The sequence below is a fragment of the Nelumbo nucifera genome, chromosome 1, assembly GCF_055504915.1.
Source record: "Nelumbo nucifera cultivar China Antique chromosome 1, China Antique-T2T, whole genome shotgun sequence".
Lineage (NCBI taxonomy): Eukaryota > Viridiplantae > Streptophyta > Magnoliopsida > Proteales > Nelumbonaceae > Nelumbo > Nelumbo nucifera.
In genome coordinates this window covers 10,874,499-10,901,017 of record NC_142649.1, presented here as the reverse complement: position 1 = coordinate 10,901,017, position 26,519 = coordinate 10,874,499, and the positions used below count along the sequence as shown (strand labels likewise).

Genomic DNA, 26,519 nt, shown 5'->3' with positions numbered 1-26,519 from the left:
TATGGCTTGGCCCACAGTCCCTGGGTGTTACAAGGTGGTTTGGCCCAGGGACCACTTAGGGTAAGTGTTGGGCCCATAGAGCCCATGTGATGGGTTTCAGGGGGTGCACTGTCCATAGCAGTGTATTCGACCAGGCCTTGTAACAAAGGCTGGGCCGAACCCATGTGGCTGATGTGTAGATCAATGTTTGGGTCCCATGCCATAAAAGGAAGCCCAACTGGGCAGCAGTTAGGAAGGCTAAGTGAGCACATAAGCTTAATGGGCCTAAAGCCCATTTCGAACTGGGCTGATTTGATCAGTTTAAATGAGTTAATTATGGGGCGAATTCTGAGATGGGTTAGCAGATAGGATAGGGTCTTAACCCTATCCACTCAGAGAGTCCAGATCTGAATATGATCCAGATCTAGAAACCTCCTAATGAGATTAGGAGAAGGCTGATCTAATCTGCAGATAAGATAAGGGTTTATCCTTATCACCTAAAGGGATGTCTGATCCAAATATGAGTTGGATTAGCAACTCCTAATTGGATTAGGAGCTGATCCTTTAGGGTTACAAAAGAAGGAGGGGGCGGAAGCCTTTAGAATATACATACTCACATCCTCTTCAGAGCTGAAATCACAGAAGGAAGAATTAAGCAACCCTGCAGAATTCTTTCTTGCCGCCTCCTTCTTGCCGCCTACCTTGTCAGTTTGATCTTCAGTTGTGGGAGAAGTGAAGATTTGATCTTGATATCAGTTCTTTGTGAAAGGACTGATAGGAAGCTGTGCTCACGTGCCATCCTGCTGTTTCTTACGAAGGACAAGGTTCTTGGAGAAGAACACTACTGATTCTGCTCCATCCTACACTGCGCTATCATCAGTGGGAGCAGTCTTTGGATCCTTCTTTGGGTGTGAACACCTCCATTGAGAGATAATATTTCTCTGTATCAGGTATACCTCTCTCCTATTCCTTTTGGTTCAGATTTGGTTCAGTTTATGGTTCAAGATTGATCCTTGAAAATATGATTTTCTAAATAGGAAATGCGATTCCCAGTTGAAGGGAGAGGAAAAATTTTTGAAATTCGCCCCCTTTATTCCGCATAGTGGGGCGTCCATACGATGGATCTCTCATCCTTTCACTAATATCCTTTCAACCACAAGGAGGTGAGTAGTTCTAGGAGAGTGCATATACAAACTTACTACACTGATTGCATAACTGATATCAGGTCATGTGAGGCAAAGATGGAGAAGTTTTCCAACTAACCGTTGGAACATAGCTTTATCTTCAAGAGGCTCTCCACCCTCTGCACTAATCCTGTGGTTCTGTTCAATAGGTGTGTCCGCAGGCTTAACTCCCAACTTTCCTGTTTCTTCTAGCAAATCAAGGACATACTTTCGTTGAGAGACAAAAATCCCATGCTTGAATCTAGCTACCTCAACGCCCAAGAAGTATCGTAGTTCCCCCAGATCCTTCACCTCAAACTCTTGATGAAGAAGTTGCTTAAGAGACTCAATTTCACTAGTATAACTCCTTGTTACTACAATATCGTCCACATACACAGTAAGCAAAGTTACGGAAGAATCCACTCTCTTAATAATCAAGGTGTGGTCTGATTGGGCCTGCACATATCCGAACCTATCAAGGGCTCGTTTGAATCTGTCAAACCAAGCTTTGGGGGACTGTTTTAGTCCATATAAAGCTTTGTTCAATCGGCAAACCTTTTTTCCTATCTCCGTACCATAAAATCCAGGAGGCAACTACATGTAAACTTCTTCTTACAAGTCTCCATTAAGAAAGGTGTTTTTAACATCCATCTGATACAACGGCCAAGAGTAACTAGCTGCAAGAGATAATAGGACTCTGATAGTGGTCATCTTTGCTACTGGTGCAAAAGTTTCTAAGTAGTCAATACCATATGTCTGAGTAAATCATTTTGCAACTAATCAGCCTTATACCTTTCAACAGAACCATCAGCATTATGTTTCACAGGGAATACCCATCTACATCCAACCGGTTTCTTTCCTTTAGGCTGATCAACTATCTCCTAGGTATTGTTTCTGATGAGGGCATCCATTTCTACTTTTATTGCATCTTTCCATTCTAGTACTTCCAATGCTTCCTGTATTGTTCTAGGAATGGGAATATCAGCAATGGATGCGAGAAAAGACTTATAGGAGGGAGACAAATGATCATAGGACAAGAACTGAGAAATGTTGTGAGCCGTGAATGTGGTGCAACGGCACTTGCCCTTACAAACTGCTATGGGAAGGTCAAGATCATCTAATGAAGGTGACGGTTCCATGGTGGGATGTCTCTCATCTGTAGTATCTATGGTACCTAGATCTGGATCTGTAGAAGGAATTGGGGCTACTGTGGTACTGGGATCTAGATCTGTAGAGGGGACTGGGACTGGCCTGCACTGCTGATGTTTGAAATCAACCTATCTCCATCGTTTGTGATAGACTCTCACATCCCTACACCTTTGACAACCTTCCCCATTACACCCTTCTTCACTTAATGGGATTGGTAAAGGAACTTCTGATGAGATGCTCCCAGCCTCACTATTCTCCCCCTGAGGAGAAACCCTTGGATAATAGGGTTTATCCTCAAAGAAGGTGACATCCATTGAGACAGATCTTTTTCCAGAAGTGGGTTCATAACAACAATATCCCTTTTGAGTTTGGGCATAACCAAGGAAAATACATTTGAAGGCCTTAGGATCAAATTTGGAACGATGAGGGCCAAGGATTTGAACGAAGCAAGTGCACCCAAAGGTTCTGAGTGGAATGGTAAACAATTAATTACTAGGGTATAAAAGGGTAAATGAAGGTTTCATGTCAAGAACCCGTGAGGAATCCGATTGATGAGATAAACTGTTGTAAGAACAACATCCCCCAGAAATGTATAGGCACATTTGAGGTAAACATAATGCCTCTGGCTACCTCCAATAAGTGTCTATTCTTTCTCTCAGCAACCCCATTCTGCTGTGATGTATGTGGCCAGGTACTTTGATGGATAATCCCATGATCAAGCATGTAGGAGGTTAATGGGTTTGCAAAATATTCTTTTGCATTATCGGATCTAAAAATTTTAATTTTAACCCCAAATTGGGTTAAAATCATTTGTTGAAAGATCCGGGTTAATGCAGGAACCTCATCTTGAGAATGCATAAGGTAAACCCAAGAAAACCGAGTATAATCATCAACAAATAACAGGAAATATCTGTACCCCCCCCCCTGGCTATGGTATGATAGGGTCCCCAAACATCAGTATGCACACTTTCAAAAAGAATATTGCTTTTGCTATTACTTAATGAACAGGTTGTCCTACAATGTTTTGCAAGCTCACAACTTTCACACTTCAAACTAGACATCTGAACAAATTCAAATAAGCTAGGAAACAAACTCTTCAAAGCCTGAAAGGATAAATGACCCATCCTATTATGCCAAAGCATCACTTGATCAACAAACTGATGAGCACTTCCTTCAAGTAGGTAGATTCCATTTGTCTCACGGCTAGTCCCAACCACCTTCCTTGTCTCCAAATCCTAAAAAACACATTGATCCGGAAAAAAAGTTACCGAACAATTCCGTTTTTTTGTAATGCTACTAACTGAGAGCAAGTTAGTATTAAGCTTAGGAACATGCAGGACGGAGGATAGGGAAATGGCATCAGACAACTTGATGTCTCCTTTGCCAGAAATAGGAACAAGGGATCCATCAGCAATGGACACTTTGTCTTTACCAGAAGACAAATGATAGGTAGAGAAAACTGATGGCAAGCTGGTCATATGGTCAGATGCTCCTAAATCTATTATCCAAGAATGTTTTGTATTACCTGGAGCTGAAGCATGATAAGCTGAGGCCCAATTACCTGATTGAGCAAAGGATGAGGTTGAAGGAGCTGATGGTGGCTGAGGAGATGAGACTGAGTTACTAACTTCACTTTCCAATTGTGTCAGAGTAGCTCAGACAACAACTAGGGTGTCTAAAGGAGTGGTTCTTGAGGCCGTTGGGGCTGCACTATCAGTGTTGACAGCCATATTGGCATTCCCCTTTTTGTTTATGAGTTTTATTGGAACCAGATTTGGATGTAACTTCCAACAAGTGTCTTTAGTGTGTTTAGGTTTCTTGCAATGTTCACACATTAGGTCCTTCTTAGCCTCTTTCTTCATATCCCTTTCATTATCTCCCCCAGACTTGGGTTTAACTGCTGCCAGGGCAGATTAGAAAGGCTGCTGCTGCAACATAACCTTTCTCCTAGTCTCCTCACTGTGCACTAGGGAATAGGCTTTAGACAGAGTCACACCCTCTCTTGTCAACAACTGCTGTCTTATAATATCATACTCAGAATTTAGACCAGCCAAGAACTCAAATACTCTGTTAGTTTCAACTTGTCTTCTGTAAGTCTGTGCATTTCTTTGACTTTCCCATTCTATTGTCTCAAGATGGTCAATTTCATGCCACAGAGATTTTAGGGTTGAAAAATAAACATACTTGTTTCTCTCCTTGTCTGAGATTTTTAACCTCACATTTCAGCTCATAAGCCCTAGCAACATTAAGGGGCTGAGAATAGGTTTCTTTCACAACTTCCCATATTTCTTTAGCTGTTTTTGCCCATAAATAATTTCGGCTAATGTGTGGCTGCATAGAGTTGCACAGCCATGTCATCACCAAATAATTTTCCTGAATCCACTTAGCATAAGTGGGATCCTCCTTGGTTGGTTCCTTCACATCTCCCAACAAATAGTTCAGCTTTCCTCTTCCCCCAATGGCCATCATGGCTGATTGGGCTCACTCTAAATAGTTTGAACCATCAAACTTTACGGTTGTAATCTGGAAGGTGTTTTCAACCATGCTACCTGAACCAACCCCAAAAACACCCTCCCCTTGGCTTTTAAACTCCATTATTAATCAGAATACTTCCTAATTGCTGTACCAATCGGCCTACTGGGTCTGTAACAGGTAATAGTGGGTCTAGATGGAGGGTTCTGATCCAGAAACCCTAGTCGACCTATTGAGACTGATAGCAGTAAACAACTGTAACAGTCCTAGCTCTATTGGATCTTCCAAAGAGCAAAGAAATCGAGGGAGACAAATCTGATTACCTCCCTGAAGCAATACCAGCCCTGAAAGGAATACAAAACGGAGGGATTTTTTCTTAACCGTACCTCTTATATCAAGGTACCCTTGCTGCCGATTTCAAGAAAAGTTTGAAAACTTACCAGAAAACTCTGATCTTGATAATCAATTTCAGTCTTGAAGAGAAAAACTGATCTTGAACCAGAAATCTTCTGAAATTTTGATTGCCGCCTCTTGTCTTGATCAAGGACTGATCTTGATCCTCTAGTTTTGAAAGAAAAAACTGATATTGAACAGAAATGCTCTGAAATTCTGATCGCCACCTCTAGTACTGATCAAGGACTGATCTTGATCCTTTTCTCTTCCTGGTTATCAAAGATTCGGTCCAATCTTTGGACTACTGCTGTAGATAACCTCCAAGAATCAACCGAAGAGAGATTTTTCTCTATTCTTCCAGCCGTAGGCAATTCTCATGTGGTCGGCTGGATCAAACTCACATGAGAAGCCCTAACCTTGGCTCTGATACCAAGTAGTCGTACAAGACTACAGGTATTCTTTAGATTATGAACAGAAAATAAAAGAAAGGAAGAGAAGAGGAGAAGAGAAGAAGAGAGATAGAGAGGGAGATCTCGTGGAAGGACTTTTGAGAGAAGAGAGTGGTTGGTGTGATAAAACAGCTGCCCCACCCTTTGAATTTATACACATAGTTTCCTAATTGTATAAGAACTTAATGCTTACATGGCAAGATAAGATAATTAAAAACTATTCCTAAATAAGATAGAATAAGATTAAAACTAATCCTACTAGGAAAGCTGATCCTAATCAATGACTTAATTAAATCTAAGTACAACTCAGGCTGTCACACCAGTACACTAATGTGGGGTCCACAGTTTCCTACATCATGCATTGAGTCTAGCACTTATTTTAATAATGTTTCTTAATATAAAAAAGAGGTTTATAACTCACATATCTTGTAAGTAGTTAATAGTAAAGAAATTGATATTCTTATCTAGGGGTGGCAAATGGGTGGGTTGGATGAGGGTAGGGGTGGGTTTGAGCCGAGCCAAATATCTAGCTATTCGAGCTCGGCTCGCCAATACACTATAAGGCTCGAGCTCGACTCAAGCAAGAGACTTGAGCTCAAATTCAGCTTGAGCCAAAAGCTCATAGGTTCAAGCTTGACTGTGAGCCAAACATTTTATAAAAATAAAAAGTATACATATAAAAAAATTAAAATTAAAAATATTATATATATAACATTTTTTATATGTAAAATATATATCTATAATATATATAATGTGTGTGTATGTATGCATGTATACATATATAAATATACATGTATATATGTAAAAGCTCGATTAGGCTCGCGAGCCTCACGAACCGAGCTTTATTGGGTTCGAGCTCGACTCGAAGGTCGGTTTAGACCAAGTTGAATCAAGCTTTTCACGAGTTGAGCTCGAATAGCTTGTGAAAAGCTCGGCTCAGGGCCACCCCTAGGTCGCTAGGTGAGGGTTGAGTATCAACCCACCCACGTTGACCCTCTGACCCATTTGCCACCCTATTTATTAGGTCATAGTGGGTCACAACCCACCTTGATCCAAACCCACCCTAACCCACCCATATGACCCACAAATCCAAGGCAAAATATTAAGAAAATTACTAAAAATGCCAATATTAATAAAAACACAAAAACTTGCAAAAAAATAATGAAAAAAACAAAAATTGATATAAATTTGCAGGAAAAAGGAAAATGATAAAATAAAAAAATATAGTTTTAAAAAGTAGAAATTGCATAAAATAACTAAATTGGAAAAATTAAAATAAGTATATTTCATCCCAAAACATGTGGAAAAATAAAAAAAATGATAAAATTCAAAAAATAATTTTCAAATAAGAAAATAAAAATGTATAAAAACATAGAAAAAAATAGAAAACTATACATGAAAATTGCAAAAAACTCAAAAAAAAAAACTAAAAACATACAAGTATAGAAGTTGCAAAAAAATAGACAAAATAAAAAAAATAACATAAATTATAAGAAAATACATAAATTGCAAAAAATGGAAAAATACAAAAAATAATAAAAATTATAAAAACAACAAAAAATATAGAAAAAAAAACAAAAATGGCAAATAAAAATACACAAAATTGTATAAATTGCAAAAAAAATGAAAATGCAAACAATGTTCTGTAATGGTGGGAAGACCCGAGAACTAATCGAGAAATGGTGCCTTGTGAGAAGGTTTGGGAGGACATAATAGATCTAGGTTTGCACCAAACCTTGAACCTCCATCACCGGCTATTGCTACAACTGCAAAAAAAACAAACAAAATATCCTTGATGTTCTATAATGGCGGAAAGACCAAAGAGATGGTGCAAACCCAATATTAGTCATCGGTTGTTGTTGTAGTGGTAAAAAAAATTCTCTAGCATTGTTCTGCAATGGTAGAAAGACAGATCTACTCTATCTTCCATTAGAGATTAAGAAAAAAACAATATTGGAGCTACTTGAACCATTGTTTATCAATCATTGACCACCATTGCATCTCCCTACTCTCTCCTTTTGTCAATGATGAAGAAGAGAAACACAACCCTCATGGAGCTATTCAAAACTCGGTAATCGTTGCTTGTCGCGCACTGCATCTCCCTTCTCACTCATTCTATTAGTGGAAAAGAGGAAAAATTCAACCGTCATGAACCTTAGTTCGCCGCCGGCTGTCGCTGCATCTCCTCTCTGTCCTTCCATCCTTCACACCCAAAACCCTTCCCCCTCTTAATTTGGTCGATCTTTAATGTTAGGGCCCAATGGGTAGCCCTTACCCAACCCCACCTTGACCCTTTTCTCTTGACCTCAATGGGTCACTTGACCCATATTGACCCACATAAGAGATGGGTGGGTTTCAACGTGGGCGGGTTGGGTGGGTCAAAAGGTTAGGGTCAAAATTGCAAGCCCTATTCTTATCTTGGAAGCCCCTTCTACCTAACTCTATTGGTGGCAAGTGATAGAATTCAGGTCTGCCTTAGAGTTCTGCCTGTCTGAGTTCAGTTATGTAGAAGAAGAAAAGGTGAAAGAGAGAGAGAGAGAGAGAGAAAAGAGAGAAGAGAGAATTCTGGTTCGAACTGAAAGAGTCAACATGACTTCTCCCAGTCGGCCAGGAAGTATTTATATTATTATTAAAACATAACTGAAAAGACCTATGTGCCCTTACTCAAGTTAAGAGCACTTGTTCCAACACAACATTACAGATCAGCAACATTAATCTAGGTATAAAGACAGAAATACCCCTACGCTAACACTCCCCCTCAATCAGCAACATATACTCACCAGCTTGTTACATATGTAGTCCACTCTTCCCCGACTCAAGCCTTTTGTAAATAAGTCAGCCCACTGATTTCCTGTATTAACATGTGTAGTGTCTAGCTCTCCATTCAGCACCTTCTCCCTCACAAAGTGACAGTCAACCTCAATGTGCTTGGTTCTTTCATGAAACACTGGATTAGAGGAGATATGAACTACAGCCTGATTATCACAATAGAGCTTCATTGGAGTGTTAATGTTGTACCCTACTTCCTGTAGAAGGTTCCTTAGCCACACTAATTCACAAGCGGTGTGCGCCATAGCCCTATATTCTGCTTCTGCACTGCTTCTTGCCACAACCGTCTGCTTCTTACTTTTCCATGTCACCAGGTTACCTCCCAAAAACATGCAATAGCCTGTAGTAGACCGCCTATCAGACATAGAACCGGCCCAATCAGCATCAAAATACCCTTCTATTTCAAGTTTTCCCCCACTCTTGTATATCAGACCGCGACCCGGAGCCCCTTTTAGATACTTCACAATTCTCAGAACTGCATTCCAATGAGGAATCAGAGGTTTTTGCATGAACTGGCTTACCACACTAACTGCAAATAAGATGTCTGGTCTGGTAATGGTTAGGTAGTTCAGTTTGCCCACAAGTCGTCGGTATCTGCCAGGGTCTTCAAACACTTCACCCATATCACTACTTAGCTTGGTATTTGTGTCCATGGGTGTTTCAGCTGGTTTGGCACCCAACAAGCCTATTTCTTCCAGCAAATCAAGCACATACTTTCTCTGGCACAGGTTAATCCCATACTTGGATCTCGCTACCTCTATCCCCAAGAAGTATTTCAGTTTACCCAGATCCTTTGTCTGAAAGTGATCCTGCAGATAAGTCTTTAGCCTGTCAATACCAATGTTATCATTCCCAGTAATAACAATATCATCTACATACACCACCAACAGTATTTTTCCTCCCGGAGAGTCATGACTAAATACAGAACGGTCAACTTTGCATTGTTTCATACCAAACTTCTTTACTACCTCACTGAACCTACCAAACCATGCACGAGGAGACTGTTTAAGCCCATATATAGCCTTCCTTAGTCTGCACACCTTACCATCCTCCCCCCGAGCAACAAACCCTGGAGGTTGCTCCATGTAGACCTCCTCGATTAAGTCACCATGCAAAAAGGCATTCTTGATATCAAGCTGATATAGTGGCCACTCATACATGGCTGCAAGAGAGATCACAACACGAACTGACCCTATCTTAGCAACCGGTGAGAAGGTCTCTGTGTAGTCAATACCATAAGTTTGGGAGTACCCTTTTGCAACTAATCGCGCTTTCAGGCGTTCAACACTACCATCAGCTTGCTTCCTAGGAGGAAGAGCGGTGAGGTCCCAAGTATGATTATGATGAAGGGCTGAGAGTTCTTCCATGGCACGGCACCACCCTGGAGAGGCAAGGGCTTCCTGGACATCTTTAGGAACAATAACTGATGATAACAAGGTAACAAACTGGCGATGGGAAGCGGAAAGGTGAGTAAGAGAAACATAATTAGAAATGGGACGAAGGGTGCAAGTACGTTTACCTTTCCGCAAAGCAATGGGTAGATCAAGCTCAGATGCTAAGTGGGGGTCTGGTGCCGGATCCGTCGACAAAGATGTAGCCGGAGGAGTAGTAGCTGGTGCGCGTGGGCGATGTGTATACACATGACGGATAGGTGGGCGTTCAACAGGTGGTGGCACCGGAGGCAAGGATTTGGTCACGACTGGAACAAAGGAAGGAGGATCGACAACGGGAAGTGGAAGAGGAGGAGGTGATGAGGAGGCAGAAGCATCATCGGACCCCAAAAAGAACGGAGTAGACTCAAAGAAACTGACATCAACACACACAAAGGACTGTCGAGAACCAGGATGGTAACACCTATACCCTTTCTGGGTCCGAGAATAGCCGAGGAAGATGCACTTGAGAGAACGGGCATCGAACTTGTCATTCCCGGGACCCAGATTGTGGACGAAGCAGACACACCCAAAAACTCTCGGCGTAAGAGGGAATGGAGACAAAGTGAGAAACAAGACCTGAAACGGAGAATGACCATCAAGGATGAACGTGGGCATCCGATTAATCAGAAAGCAAGAGGTAAGCACTGCATCACTCCAAAAAGGTTTGGGAACATGCATGTGATGCATTAGGGATCTTGCTGTTTCAAGGAGATGACGATTCTTTCTCTCAGCCACCCCATTTTGTTGTGGGGTGTAGGTACACGAGGTCTGATGTATAATGCCGTGTTGGTCCAGGTATTCCTGAAATGATGAGGATAAATATTCGTGGCCATTATCAAAACGAAAAACTTTGATGTGGGTACCAAATTGGTTACGAATCTCAGCATAAAATTTTTGAAAAATGGTAAACAATTCACTTCTTTCTTTCATTAAATAGAGCCACGTCATCCTTGAAAAATCATCCACAAAAATGACAAAATATTTGTATCCATTATATGACATCACTTTATAAGGACCCCAAACATCTGAATGAACTAAAGAAAAAGGACTTGACACACGGTTATCAACCCTAGAACTAAAGGGAACACGATGGTGTTTCCCAAACTGACACGACTCACAATCCAAAACAGAAAGCTGACTCAAGGACGGAACCAAGGACTTCAAGACTTTTAGCGACGGATGACCAAATCGGCAGTGCCACTGGAGAGGAGAAAGAGATGATTGGAGAGCTATTGAAGTTTTTCCACCACCGTCAAGGTAATACAGTCCACCAGCTTCATGCCCTCCACCAATCTTCATCCCCGTCTTGAGATCCTAAAAAACACACATAAAAGGATAAAAAGTAATGGAGCAATTAAGTGATTTGGCCAGCTTACTAACAGACACAAGATTAAAAGGCAATTTAGGAACATACAAAACCGAGGATAGGGATACGGGGTCTACGTCAACATTACCAACACCACAAATTGAGGATGTGGAACCATTAGCAAGGGTGACAGATTGTGATGTTGAGCAATGAGATAAGGAGGAAAACACACCTGGAGTTCCAGTCATGTGATCGGAGGCTCCAGAGTCAATGATCCAGGGATTGGGTATAGATGCCAGACAAGCCATACCTGAGTGAGCAAAAGTCACCGTGTTCTGTTGTGATTGGATAAACCTGTCATATTCATCACGGGGAACACTCACCATCTCCTTCATGGGACGATCTGGTCAGATGAATGATTTTCTTGTCTAAAGCTGGAACTTGAGTCACCGGTCGCGGCATGATTGGCCCAGGTTGAGGGAGGACCATGTAGATCATAACAATAGTTGATGGTATGTCCATCCATACCACAATGAGTGCACTTCCTCGGGCCTAAGCTATGTCCTCTACCACGGGCTCCCCCTGAATCTCTACTCCCAGTACGGCCACCACCACGATTATGAGTAGACCCACCATTGCCATTTCGACCATATGCAGAACCACTACCACCACCACGACCAGACTGAGCTCCCCGAGCTCCGCCTCTAACACCACGGCCTCTTGATGCAGCAAAGACAGATCTATCTGAGATAATAGAGTTCTCAGTAGATCCGATAGAAATCCTCCGGAGTCGAGCAAATACCTCTTCTAGGGACGGAAGAGCTGATCCCCCTAATATCTGAGCCCGCACTGGTTCATTTTCAGACTTTAGTGCCACCAAAAATCTAGTCACATCAAGCTGCTCTCTCTGTTGTTGCTGAATCTTGACATCAGAAGTGAGAGGATGATAGACATTCAACTCATTACGTATGTTCCTCATGTTGGCATAGTACTCCTCATGACTCTGATTGCCTTGTTGCAGGTTAAAGTACTCTTGATAAAGCTGATAAACTCTGGTTGTATTGTCCTGACCCGAATACAATTTCTTCGCATGGTCCCACACATTTTTGGCAGTATCAAGAAACATGAAGTTCACACTAATCCTGGGTTCCATACTGTTCCACAACCATGTGATGATCTGAGCATCCTCTTGCTCCCAGTCTTCATACTCGTGAGAGTCAGAGGAGGGTTTCTCCTCTCTGATGTGTTTTACCTTCTTCTTTGCCTTCAAAAAGACTTCAACGGATTTCGCCCAAGGCACATAATTCTCTCCATTTAATTTAATGGAGGTCATCTGAACATTCAGATAGTCTGTAGGCACCATCACACTAGGTTTATAATCATTATTATCTTCCATTATGTTATCACCAATTCTGCACACTTGTTGAATTCTATTATCACTGAGATCTGCACACTACACACCACTAGGTCACACCTGTCACACTGATTGCAACACTTGTTGCTGGAATGTGTGCTCTTTACACCACAAACCCTAGATCACACCTATCACATTGATTTCAGCACTTGTTGTTGCTGAAAAGTGTGCTCACACCACAAACCCTACTCCTACAACTACCTGAAATCTCACCACTATAAGATCATATCTCTTCCTTCAAAAAGCACAAAGAAACCAGCATAAACCCTAGCACATTACTGGCCGAAACCCTAGCATATGGTCTGAAACACACTTCCTATTTAATCCATAACAGATATCATGCACTGAAATCTCTTACCTTATCACTGAAGTAACTCCCATACGAGCAGGAAAGCAGTCCACACACGACAGCCACTGCACACACAGTTCGGCCCTCTATTCTTCCTCTACTAGGAGAGGGCGATCTCAGAAATCACAGCCACCGACCACATACGACCTGACTGGAGGCATAGAAACCTCCAAGGGAAGAGGGCGATCACTCCTTTTCAGCCCTTTCCCTTATCTCCAATCGAACACAGAAAAAAAAGAGGAAAACCCTAGATAGGGTGCGCAGAGAATGGAAACCTAGGCAAGCAGAAATCTAGGCAGATTCAAGAAGCTCTGATACCATGATAGAATTCAGGTCTGCCTTAGAGTTCTGCCCGTCTGAGTTCAGTTATGTAGAAGAAGAAAAGGTGAAAAAGAGAGAGAGAGAGAGAAAAGAGAGAAGAGAGAATTCTGGTTCGAACTGAAAGAGTCAACATGACTTCTCCCAGTCGGCCAGGAAGTATTTATATTATTATTAAAACATAACTAAAAAGACCTATGTGCCCTTACTTAAGTTAAGAGCACTTGTTCCAACACAACATTACAGATCAGCAACATTAATCTACATATAAAGACAGAAATACCCCTACGCTAACAGCAAGGATGTCACCTCTCCTAGATGCTATTTGAGCACCCCATTACTTATTAATCCTTCTTTACATGGGCCACTTGTCTTGATGAACTTACTACTTTTGGCCCATGTTAACCTAAGTGGTAGATACATGGAAACTTACAGGGTCTGCAGTACATCTTATCAATTTTGAGTTCCCTTATAGGGTCTGGCATCATTTTAATGGAAGCTTTGGGTGATAAGAGGTTGTTTCTAAGAACATTTTTTAAAGCTGAAATGTTGCAGTCGAAGAAGTAGAAGAGAGAAGAAGACCAAGAGGTGTTGATAATGTCGAACTGAATAACCCAGTCAACAGTACTATTATTTATATTAGACTATAGTAAAATGTTACAGGAAATGTCTAGAATGCCCCTGATTAGTGATGGGACACCCAGACTACTTAAAACAGCAAATAAACTTAGGCCCATTAACACAGGCCCAGTACATAACAACTTAAACACAAATACAGACTAATAAGAACACTTATCAGCCGAACCATCAATACATAAAACCCCTCAACCTAACACTCCCCCTCAAGCAAAGCATGGATGTCAATCATGTTTAGCTTGCCAAGAAGTACAGCTGTTCACGGGTCGGGTTGGGTCGGTTTACTGAGGTTTTTCCAACCGACCCGACCTGGTTGGGTTACCTGAGATGGAAACCAAAACCGATCCAGTGTTAAGCAAAACCGACCTGGTCGGTTTGAGTCGGGTTGGGTCGGTTTGGATCGGTTTCGGCTCTAAGTTCATCCATGCCCCTCATAGCCACCTAGTTTTATGGAAATATATTTAAAACTGAAATATGTATTTTAGAAATATATATATAAACAAAAATATACATACAAATATATTGGAATATATATTTTCTGAAAATATATATCTGACATATTTTATAATATATATTTTTTAGATATAGATATTGGAATATATATATTTTCAGGTATTTCAGTTTTTAGTTAAGTAGGAACTAAGTCGGTTCGGTTTGGGTTTGGGTTGGTTTCGGTTTTCACACAAGAAAACCGAAACCGACCCGAAACCGACCGGTGTTGATGAAAACCCAGCCGACTCGGGTTGGATCGGTCCGGGTTGGTCGGTTTGGTCGGGTTGGGCCTTCTTATGAACAGCCCTACCAAGAAGGTCCATGAATTTTGCTGCAGCCAACCCTTTAGTCAGTACATCTGCAATTTGCATCTCAGATGGAGTATAAGGAATGCAGAGTTCTCCCGAGACTATTGTCTCTCTAACAAAATGTCGATCAATCTCAATATGTTTTGTCCTGTCATGTTGCACAGGGTTATTTGCAATGTTGAGGGCTGCCTTGTTGTCACAATACAGTCTGAGAGGACCCTCAGCTTTAATGCCAAGCTCATTTAGAAGAGTCCTGAGCCATAAGAGTTCAGCAACCCCGTGAGCCATACTCGATATTCAGCTTCCGCACTTGATCTAGCAACAACATTCTGCTTCTTACTGCGCCATGTAACCAGGTTCCCTCCCACAAATGTACAATAACCTGAAGTTGATTTTCTGTCTCCAACAGAACCGGCCCAATCTGCATCAGTATAAGCTTCAATTTCAATTTTATTGTTTTTTCTGAATAGAATTCCCTTTCTTGGGCAAGTCTTCAAGTACCTGAAAATCCTTTCAACTGCTTTCATATGAGGGATCTTTGGAGAATGCATGAACTGACTGACAACATGCACCGCATAAGCAATATCTGGTCGAGTGAGAGATAAATATATCAGCTTCCCTACCAATTTTTGGTATCTTTCTCTATCATAGTAGTCCTCCCCTACTGATTCCTGTAGGCCATGGTTATGTTCTATTGGAGTATCTGCTGGTCTACACCCTATCATGCCTATCTCCTCTAGGAGGTCAAGAACATACTTCCGCTGACATATGTAGATCCCCTCTCTTGACCTAGCAACTTCAATCCCGAGAAAATATCTCAAATGGCCCAAGTCTTTGATATCAAATTCAGAGGCTAAAAACTCCTTCAGTCTTTTGATCTCTTCCAAGTCATTCCCAGTAATCACCATATCATCCACATAAACAATGAGTGTTGTAAGTTTGCTATCCTGTCTCCTTATGAATAAGGTATGGTCTGCACCACTCTAAGTGTACCCAACTTTCTTCATGGCCCCACAAAGCCTCTCAAACCATGCACGAGGAGACTGCTTTAAACCATATAATGCTTTCCTCAGTTTACACACCTTTCTATCAAAGTCATAGCCTGGTGGAGGTTCCATAAATACCTCTTCATGAAAGTCACCATTTAGGAAGGCATTCTTCACATCCAACTGATGAAGTTTCCATGAAAAATTTGCTGCTAATGACAATAGAACCCGAATTGTGTTGAGCTTTGCTACTGGGGCAAAGGTTTCTTTGTAGTCAATCCCTTCTTTCTGAGTAAACCCCTTTGCCACAAGCCTGGCCTTGTACCTTTCAATGGACCCGTCCTCCCTATGCTTTACAGTAAACACCCACTTGCACCCAACAATGCTCTTCCCCTCTGGCAGATCCACTAATTCCCAAGTTCTTGCTTTCATTAGGGGTTTCATGTCTTCATTCATAGCTTCTTTCCACCTTGGATCAGACACGGCCTCTGAGTACCTAGAAGGAACATGAACAGAGGAAAGAGCAGACACAAAGGAGTGATAGGTTGGAGATAAATGTGAGTAAGAAACAAAATCAGCAATGGGATGCAGAGTGGTACAAGAACAGATAGGCTTATGAAGAGCAATAGGAAGATCCAAATCAGAAGTATGAGTGTTGGAATTACCTTGGATTGCAGAGACAGATTGATCCGAGTCCAACTGGTTGTTGTCATGAGTTTGAGGGCCCTTTTTCCTTTTGTTGTAGGTGATTTGTATCTCTTTCTGTTGCCTACTGGAGCCTTCAGGGACATCTGCAGTATCAGGAGAAGTAACCGGTACAGTGGGAGCCTCACTAGGTTGACCCGGGATGCCACAACTAGGAGTAGAAGAAGAGGATGGAAGGCCCGAGGCAGATAGGGGAACAAAAAAAGAGGGAGAATTGAGAATCCTCTTCTATCCCACTAGTCTCCCCCTGAAGAGGATTTTGAGAAGACTGAAAATAGGGTTGAGACTCAAAAAATACCACATCTCTAGTGACATACTTTCTCTTGGAGACAGGATCATAACACTTGTAACCCTTTTGCGTAGGAGAATACCCCAAAAATATTCCTTTCGTAGCCCGAGGATCCAGCTTAGGACACAGAACAAAGAAAGGGGTTTTCATACCCAACACCTTAGATGGCATCCGATTTATTAGATATGATGCAGTAAGTACAGCTTGATACTAGTATTGCTTGGGAACCTTGTGCTGGAATAGTAAGGCTCGAGCTGTCTCCAATAGATGTCTATTCTTGCGCTCAACAACCCCATTCTGCTGAGGGGTATAAGCACAGGATGATTGATGTAACATGCCAGCATCTTCCATGAATAAATTCAAGGATTTTTCAAAATATTCAGCAGCATTATCTGACCGGAATTGCGTAATCTTCTTATCAAATTGTGTTTCAATCATTTTGCAAAATGCCATAGTTATCTGTGGCACTTCATCTCGTCCTTTTAACAGGTAAATCCATGTGCATCGAGAGTAGTGGTCAATAAAACTGATAAAGTAACGAAAACCATCAATAGAAACAATAGGTGAAGGGCCCCAAACATCAGAATGAACCAAATCACAAGGAGCTCGAATTTCATTACTGGAAATTGGATAAATAGTTCTACATTGTTTTGACATTTGACATACTTCACAAACTAAACTCCGACTTGAAATGCCCTTAAACAATTCGGGAAACAACATTTCTAATGAAGAGAAAGGTAAATGACCTAGCCTAGCATGCCACAGATGCAACCTAGTTATTGACTCCACACTCTCCGGACTACTAGCAGTAAAGGCTTGTAAGGCTGAACGGATGTCTGCATCAAAATAGTAGAGGCCTCCATACTCATGACCACTCCCAATCGTTCTCCTCATCAATCTGTCTTGAAAGACACAATGAGTAGGAAAAAAGATTATACTACAATTCAAATTTTTGGTAAATTTTGAAACAGACAAAAGATTTGAGGTGAGACTGGGAACATGTAGGACTGATTTAAGAGAGAGGTCCTTGCTTAGGTCAACCACCCCTTTTCCAGAGATGGTGGAGAAAGACCCGTCAGCAACTCTCATCTTATCATGACCAGACAACAATTGATATGAAGAGAATAAGGAGGACATATGTGTCATGTGGTCAGTTGCACCGGAATCAATAACCCAAGAAGTAGAGTCAATAGAACTAGTTGCACTAAAGGCAGAGACTATACCTGATCTGGCAAGAGAGGAGGAAGCAAAAGAATTACTCCTTAGACGGGCTAAAGCCCGGCTAAGACCTCTACCTCACTAGCAGTGAAGCCCAAGGCACCAGCTCCAGAGGAATCAGCAACCTGCCCCATGGGAGAAGAAGTCACTGTTGGTATACTCTGTGAGTTGCCACCATTGTTACTAGTGACAAGGTTCCCACTTGCCGCATGACTCTTCTGTTGCTTCTTGTCCTTTCTCAATGCAGCTGGCTTCAGGTGTGGATACAGGACCCAATACATTTCTTTCACACGTCTCTCACCCCCACAATGAGTGCACTTAAGATGCTTCTTTTCTGGATGTCTGTTTCCCTTAGTAGAAATCAGGGCTGAATGGTCTCCAAGTTGTTCAGCTGGTTGAATCTGAGAGTCAACTTGCATCTCCTTTCTCCTCACTTCTTCATTCCTTACCAGATAATAAACATGGTGTAACTCGGGCAGTTCATCTCTTTCTAGAATTTGTGACCTTATGCCCTCATACACTGGGTCCAGGCCAGCCAAAAACTTAAAGGCTCTGCTCTCTTCAACCTACTTATCATGTCTCTCCTTGTCCCTGGCATTTTCCCAGTCCAAAATCAAGTGATGGTCAAGTTCTTCCCAAAGTCCTTCCAGAGTTGCAAAGTATGTTGCAACTGCCATATCCCCTTGCCTTAAGGCAGCAATGTCTTGATTCAATCTGTAGATTCTAGCATTATTTTTCCTCTGTCCATAGGTTTTAGACACTTTTTCCCAAATCTTGGCTGCTATGGGAAAGTGTTGAACAGTCCTGGCAACTCGTGGAGTCATAGAGGCAAGCAGCCAGGACATAACTGTGGCATTCTCCTTGCGCCACACTGCATACTCTGTACTGCCAACTTCAGGTTCCTTCTTATTCCCATCTAAGTAGCCTGTGAGATCACGAGAAGTAATAAAAAGCATTGCACAAACTGACCACTTCCTGAAGTTGTATTCATCCAATAGCACACTTGTAATCTGCAAGCTGTGCAGATTCGGGTTTTCCAGGTTTGAAGACCTCCCACCAGGTCTGTTATCTCTAGAAGAGACCTCTCCTGATACTGAAGACATCTTGGCTGCAGACACTATGTAGACAACACTGTTGAGACTAGCCGAAGTGATAACAGTGCTGAAAAGAGACTAGTTGCGGTATTGAAGAAGGTTCTGATAGCCCACAACACTGTTTCAGACTTGCCGAGACTGACACAGCTCTGAAGTAGTTCAGTAACAGCAGCAAATTGGGTGTACTGTGAGCAGGAAACCGACCTGAAACTGAGAGCTCACACCACTGCACTATGCAGACTTCCCTTTAGCTTCGATTACTGCAACTGTAGAGAGTGTTCCTCCCCCTACGGCCAATACTAGGACTGTAGAAATCAGTCCTCAAACTAGGTCTGTCCTATACAGACCTCTCTTAGCAGCCGAATAGCTACTAACTACTAGAAACAGTCTAGTAGGACATCAACTTCTGGGTCTTCTTCCCTTGCGCCCTACAACCAAAGGAAACCCTAGGTTCGAACCTTGTAGTGTTCTCCTGCAACCCTAGGGTTTCACTGCAGCAATCAAGATAAAACAAAGAAAGAAAGACAGCAAGAAAGAAGAGATGGCATCGGCTGCAACCAGGAAAGTGCTCAATGCTCTGATAGCATGAAAGCTGAAATGTTGCAGTCAAAGAAGTAGAAGAGAGAAGAAGACCAAGAGGTGTTGATAATGTCGAACTGAATAACCCAGTCGACAGTACTATTATTTATATTAGACTATAGTACAATGTTACAGGAAATGTCTGGAATGCCCCTGATTAGTGATGGGACACCCAGACTACTTAAAACAGCAAATAAACTTAAGCCCATTAACACAGGCCCAGTACATAACAAATTAAACACAAATACAGACTAATAAGAACACTTATCAGCCGAACCATCAATACATAAAACCCCTCAACCTAACATTTTTCATCTCTTCTTGATGAATGGCAAGTGAATGGGTTCAGTAAAAAGGATCATATCTTGTAGAACTTGGAATCTTTCGCTAATTTCTGGATTTTAAAGAACTAAAAGAACAAGCATATTTGAAGACAAAAGTGAAGCATTTGGGTTGTTGGTTTGGCTGATTTCAATGAAATGAACTTATATCATCTTTTGTAATTGCTGGAATGGCATTACTTCCCCCTTTGCTGAAAGTGTATAGATGTATATCTTTTACATGAACTATAGTTCTTAAATCCTGTAGCTTTTATATATGTTGTTTTGCTCTTTTTTTGCATAGTAATACAAGTAATGCTTTACGTATTAAAGAAGAAAATTTTACTTTGTTGGGCAAGTAGGAAGGATCACAAACAACTTTCTTGCATCTTGCAGTCTCCCCTTCTGAAGTGACACCATAAACCTTTCCTTCCTCATCAAATTCCACCTGGAATCCCAGCAATAAATGACTGTTTAAGTCAAGATTCCAAACTGAGAAAAACTTTTAAGAAACCTAGTCTACAATCTAAATGAGAATGAAACTGGGAAAAGGTGGTACTGCAAATTCTACCAGAAAAAGGAAAGAAAAATACCTTGCACTCAGGTTTGTTCAACATGTAGGTCCCACCATAAACAGCACTGAGTCGTGCAAATGCCTAAAGAAAGAGTAAACTCCAAGGTAAGTAAATGAAGCTTTAAAATGGTTTGAGGTTCAAAGGGATTTTTTTTGGGGGAGAGAGGGGGGGGAATCAACCTGTGGGAGCTCCCCCAATCCATACAAGGGATATATGTATGGCGATCCTCCTTGAAAGCGTGCAAAGGATTCCGCATAAAGCTACAAAGAAATGAAACATTAAATATTCAAGTAAGGAAAAATGGAGTTTTCATTGTTCAAGAAATAAAAGCTAAAAAGCATACATAAAGTGTGTCTAAGGCTGTGGGCTTCATTTTACCTTCATTCTTTTCACAGTATCTAGTGCAGGTTCATCAAGGTAGCGGTCATCTCTATGAAGTGCCAGTGCATGACCAATAAAGTCCACAGTGTTGCCATCAAGACCATATTTTCTGGAATAAAAAAGAAAAAAAAAATCAAATCATAAGCAGAACAAAATGGTGACCAGTACAAGAGAAGGAAAAAGAGGTAGAAGAAAAATAAGAAAAAAGGCATTCATGATTGCTACACAAAGCAAAAGAGCAAGGTTACCATCATAGTTGCAATATCTGCAAGATTTGGCAAATTTCTCCAAAATCTCCCCATTTTCAAGGGGGTGACACAAAATTATCCAGGAATCTTGTTTTCCCTAATATCTCTAATACATTATTGATATGTTGGCAATATTTCAGATTTCATTGATAGACTATACATTTAAGGCTTAGGATTTTAGAATATAATTAGAAATGTTCCAATGTTTCACTGAAATAATCATAATTCTTTCTTAAATCTTTTCCTAAAAGAACAATTGGGGGTTTAGTAATTGAATGATTGGATTACTATTTTGATATGATTCACTTAGTAAGTATAATTCAAAAGAAAAATAAAGAAGACACACAACTAAAAAAAGGATTCTCAATTTAATCAAAATGTTTAGTAACAAAAAAAGACAAAAGTCAATATGGAAAGTTAATGGCATGGTAATGAAGAGAAAATAAATAAAAGACTAAAGGGGGATATTGAGAAAGTAACCTATTTAAATATCTTAATCTTCTGTATCCGATTTATATGGTTGTTGGCTATGGTTTTTTGAGCCTTAAATATGCAGTTATACTTATTCTAAAAGGTTTGTTAACTTATCCCACGCTTTTAGAAAATTTCCTTAACTTTTTAAATTTTCCAAATATCTTAGCAAAATTAGCAAACTATCCCCAAAATTTCCCCATCTTTACCTAGATAAATGTCCACCAAAATAGAAATTGCAAATCATGGTTACCATAAATACTAGAAAAAAGATGAAATTATCTTTTCTACTTTTCTGAATAACAAAGACATAGGTTGTATAATTGATTCCCCAATGTTTAGGTGTCTAAAAAGTCTTACACAATTCCGCTACAGGGAGCCAGGAAAAAGAAAAAAAAAAATTACAGCCAAATTGCTTACTAGTGGTTCTTTTCATCCTCAAACAATCTAAGATTCCTTTATAATTTCCTCTAGTTTATGATAACCATCATCCAATTTAACATCTATAATGCCTAGTCATTGAAGGAAAAAGTCCCAAAGAGAAGCAAGGGAAAGCACTCTAAGCTTTCTCTGAGACTTTTGTAATTGAATGTAAAGGAAACAGTGGTAAGAGTGGTTCTTCAAATATGTTGTCAGGTTTATAAGTACGAAATAGAGGGTATAGAATAGAATTTTCCATTGCTGTTTTGTTACTGTTCTTCATATAACTGGTGGACAGCGGTATAGTTGTAACTTTCTTTTAGTTGTAATTTTTTGTTATAGTTCAGTAGTTAATATAAAAGGTAGTCGGACTACGCGTGACCTCAATGATTGTTTTAATCACTTCATTCTTTCTATGCTTCAAAGAAGGAGACCTAGTTGGTGTCTCTTTCCTCATGTCTGTATCCTTTGCAAAGCCAATGGTGAGCTTGTTTCCCATTTACTATTCCCCTATTCTTTTGTGAAATGCATTTGGGTATGGTTTTGCTCTCTCTTTGGTTGCAGGCTTGCAGGACGTTCCAAGCCTCTTTAGTCCTGGATTTGTTAGACAGCCTAAAAAAAGAGCTAGAGTTATGTGGAGGGCCAACAGAGCAGCAATTTTGTGGTCTATTTGGGAAGAGAGGAATAACAGAATTTTCAAAGAGACTAGCAGGTCCAAGGAAGCAATCATTGAAAGCATAGTTTTAAAAGTTGTGCACCAAGTAAATACAATGGAGATATTCAAGGATTTTTTGGTGGAGGATTTCAGGAGAGCTTGGGGAGTGATTGCAGCCAACTCCACAGTGATCAGTCAAACTCATGAAGATTGGAAGCCTCCGAGTATTAATAGATTGAAGCTAAACTTTGACAGAAGCTTATAAGGCAATCCAGGCCCTTCTGGAATGGTAAGGGATGAGAATGGACTGAAAGCCATACACAATTTTCTATCAGTTTTCTCCCCTCTGATCAGGTATGAATTAAATTCAGGAAATTTCATAAAGTTTTGGGAACAAATTTGGATAGGGAATACCCCTTTGAAGGACCAATTTCCATCTTTTTATGCCCTCTCTGATTTGAAAAATGAGCCTATCTCTTCTTACCTTGTCCCATCTTCTTCCAACACTGGGTTAGGATGCAATCTGGGGTTAAGAAGGGCTGTTAGAGACACAGGCCTGAACAGCATTTCGACTCTCCTTGGTCTTCTTGAAAATATTTTCTTCAACCCCACAAAGGAGGACACCAGAACCTGGACACCCACCCCCATTGACCCTCCTTTCCCTGTCAAAGAGATCTGGGGTAAGCCAATTCCTCCTAGGGTTGGGAGTTTTTGTTGGGAAACTTTTTTGGAAAGAGTCAACACTACTGATCTGTTCAAAAAGAGAGAAGCAAGACATGCTTATCTCCTCACTGGTGTGTTCTCTGTAGAGCCGATGGAAACTGGTTTTCAAATGTTGGTCTCTTGCCAGTATGCAAGAGTGATTTGGGAATGGGCATTATCCCTTTTTGGATGCAGTTGGTTCCCTCCTATGAGCTTGCAGATATTATTTTCTGTGGAAAAATAAAGAGGAAGAGAAGAAGAAATGAAGAAGGAGAGAAAAGAAATACTTCTGTATTGACAATGTGTTGATAAAACATGTTGAGCATACAACTTAAATAAGAAAAGATAGGAGAGACAAACTCCTAGGATCTCTCTCAATTACTCCTATAATCTCTCTCAATTTATTCAAATCTAATCTTTCCTAAATTTATTCAAATCTGTAATCAATCAAATCAAATCTTTCTAAATTTGCAGCAAATCATATCTTTCTTAATTTTCCGCAAATCATATCTTGTCGACACTCCCCCTCAAGTTGGTGCAAAGATATCTATCATGCCCAACTTGCTAACTTGAAGTTCAAATGGCTGTCTCAACAAGCCCTTAGTCAGAACATCTGCAACTTGCTGAGTGGTTGGTACAAACGGAGTGCAAATTATTCCTTCTTCAAGTTTCTCCTTTATAAAGTGTCTGTCAATCTCAACATGTTTAGTCCTGTCATGTAGAATCGGATTATGAGCAATGCTGATAGATGCCTTGTTATCACAATATAGTTTCATAGGAAAACTCACTGGTCTCTTAAGATCTGCTAGCACCCTCTTTAGCCAAAGAACCTCACACACTCCTTGAGCCATTGATCTGAATTCAGCCTTAGCACTGCTTCTAGCAACTACACTTTGCTTCTTGCTTCTCCAAGTAACTAAATTGCCCCAAAGAAATGTGCAGTACCCCGAAGTTGACCTTCTATCAGTGATTGAGCCTGCCCAATCCGCATTTGTATACACTTCAACCCCTCTCTTCTCATTTTTCTTGAAGAAGAGTCATTTTCCTAATGTGCCTTTTAGATACTTAAGAATTTGATACACAGCTTCAAGATGTTGTTCGTACGGGGAGTGCATAAATTGACTCACCATGCTCACAGCGAAGGCAATGTCAAGACGTGTATGTGACAAGTAAATCAATCTTCCTACCAGCCTTTGGTAATCTACCTGCATCTACTGGAACCCCATCTTTAACTTCTCCGAGTTTAGCCTTAACTTCTATCGGAGTGTCTGAAGGTTTGCATCCACTCATTCCAGTTTCTTTCAAGAGGTCTAGAATATATTTTCATTGCGAAACCACAATGCCCTTCTTTGATCTAGCCACTTCCATTCCAAGAAAGTACCTTAGCTGGCCTAAGTCTTTAATCTCGAATTCCTTGGCTAAGCTCTGCTTTAGTCTGCTCATCTCTTCAATATCATCTCAAGTCAAGATTATGTCATCAACATAGACAATCAGAACCGATACCTTGTCTTCGGTGGATCTTTTTGTGAAAAGAGTATGATCAGATTGTCCTTGACTATATCCTTGACTTTTAATGAACCTAGTGAATCTTTCAAACTAGGCTCTGGGACTCTGTTTAAGTCCATATAGAGACTTTTTTAGCTTGCATACCTTAGTTCCAAACTTCTCAGTGAAACCAGGTGGAGGCTCCATATATACTTCTTCCAAGTCTCCATTCAAAAAGGCATTCTTCACATCCAGCTGATTCAGGGGCCAGTCAAGGTTAGTTGCAACAGATAAGAGTACTCGAACTGTATTTAATTTCGCCACTGGAGAAAAGGTCTCAGAGTAGTCCACTCCATACGTATGAGTAAAGCCTTTAGCTACTAGGCGAGCCTTATATCTCTCCAAGGATCCATCTGAGTTGTACTTCAGAGTAAACACCCATTTACAACAACAACTGTCTTTCCATCTGGCAGATCCACTTTCTCCCAAGTAGCATTCTTTTCCAAAGCTCTCATCTCCTCAAAAACAGCTTCTTTCCACTCAGGAACATTTAGAGCCTCCTGGATACTGTTAGGAATGGAAACACTAGACACTTGTGAAATAAAGGCACAATATGAAGGTGAAATATTTTTGTAAGATACAAAATTTGATAGAGGATGTTTTGTACAAGACCTAACACCTTTCCTAAGAGCAAGGGGAAGATCAAGCTGACTGGAAGAATTAGAATTACCTGGAGGAATATTTTCAGGTATTTTTGGAGAATTATCATGAATTTCATGATCCACCCTCATATCAGATTCTTGTTGATGCTGCGGAATGGTGCCTCTCCTTTTCAATGCTAGATGTTCCCTTGAATATACAAGGCCTTTATACTGTTTCGCACACATCTCTGTTGTTTCAGCTTTATTTTGAGATGGCATCACCGAAGGTTGTTCATTTTCAATATTTAATTCATTTGTTTCCACTAATTTTGTATTTTCTGCCTTACTTTCTTTCGGTGACTGGTTATGAAGAACATCATTATGGACAAATTCAAACATTAAATCAGAACCAACTAAAAGACCATCTTCACTAGTGTTGCTCTCCCCCTGAAAATGGGAGTGTCTGTAGTAGGAGGTTCCTTCAAAGAATGTGACATCCATAGTCACAAACATCCTTTTCAAAACTGGACCAAAGCATTTGTAACCTCTTTGATTAGTGGGATAGCCTACAAAAATACATTTATGTGCTTTTGGATCAAGTTTTGAACGCTTAGGATCATGGTTATGAACAAAGGCCACACCTCCAAAAATTTTTAAGGGAATATTTGTCAATAGCCAAGAGTTTGGAAAACAGTCAGTGAAAACCTGTATGGGTGTTTTAAAATCCAAAATTCGTGTAGACAGTCTGTTAATCAAATAAGTAGTTGTTAAAACGGCTTCTCCCCAAAGATACTTAGGAACCTTAGTTTGAAAACTTAGGGCTCTAGCAACTTCAAGGAGATGTTTGTTTTTCCTTTCAACCACCCCATTTTGTTGAGGTGTATTATTACATGAACTTTGGTGTACAATTCCTTTCTCAGCAAAAAGAATTCCCTAACACATTGTTAAAAAATTCTTTTCCATTATCACTTTGAAAAATTTTAATCTGAGTCTGAAATTGTGTTTGAACCATGTTATAGAAAGTTTTAAACACAGTTTCAGCATTTGATTTCTCTTTTAA

At 40.5% G+C, this 26,519-nt stretch overlaps 1 protein-coding gene across 1 annotated transcript in view; it reads right to left on the bottom strand.

Annotated features, from left to right (window-relative positions):
- Nucleotides 1-26,519, bottom strand: part of LOC104612208 (guanosine nucleotide diphosphate dissociation inhibitor 2) — a 109,376-nt gene that overhangs the window by 31,665 nt on the left and 51,192 nt on the right. The window contains exons 6-9 of the mRNA XM_010279555.3: nt 20,835-20,946; nt 20,636-20,716; nt 20,475-20,537; nt 20,228-20,329 (exon numbers count right to left, since the gene is read on the bottom strand). Of these exons, the coding sequence (XP_010277857.1) occupies nt 20,228-20,329; nt 20,475-20,537; nt 20,636-20,716; nt 20,835-20,946 (358 nt within the window). The remainder of the gene's footprint in view (nt 1-20,227; nt 20,330-20,474; nt 20,538-20,635; nt 20,717-20,834; nt 20,947-26,519) is intronic.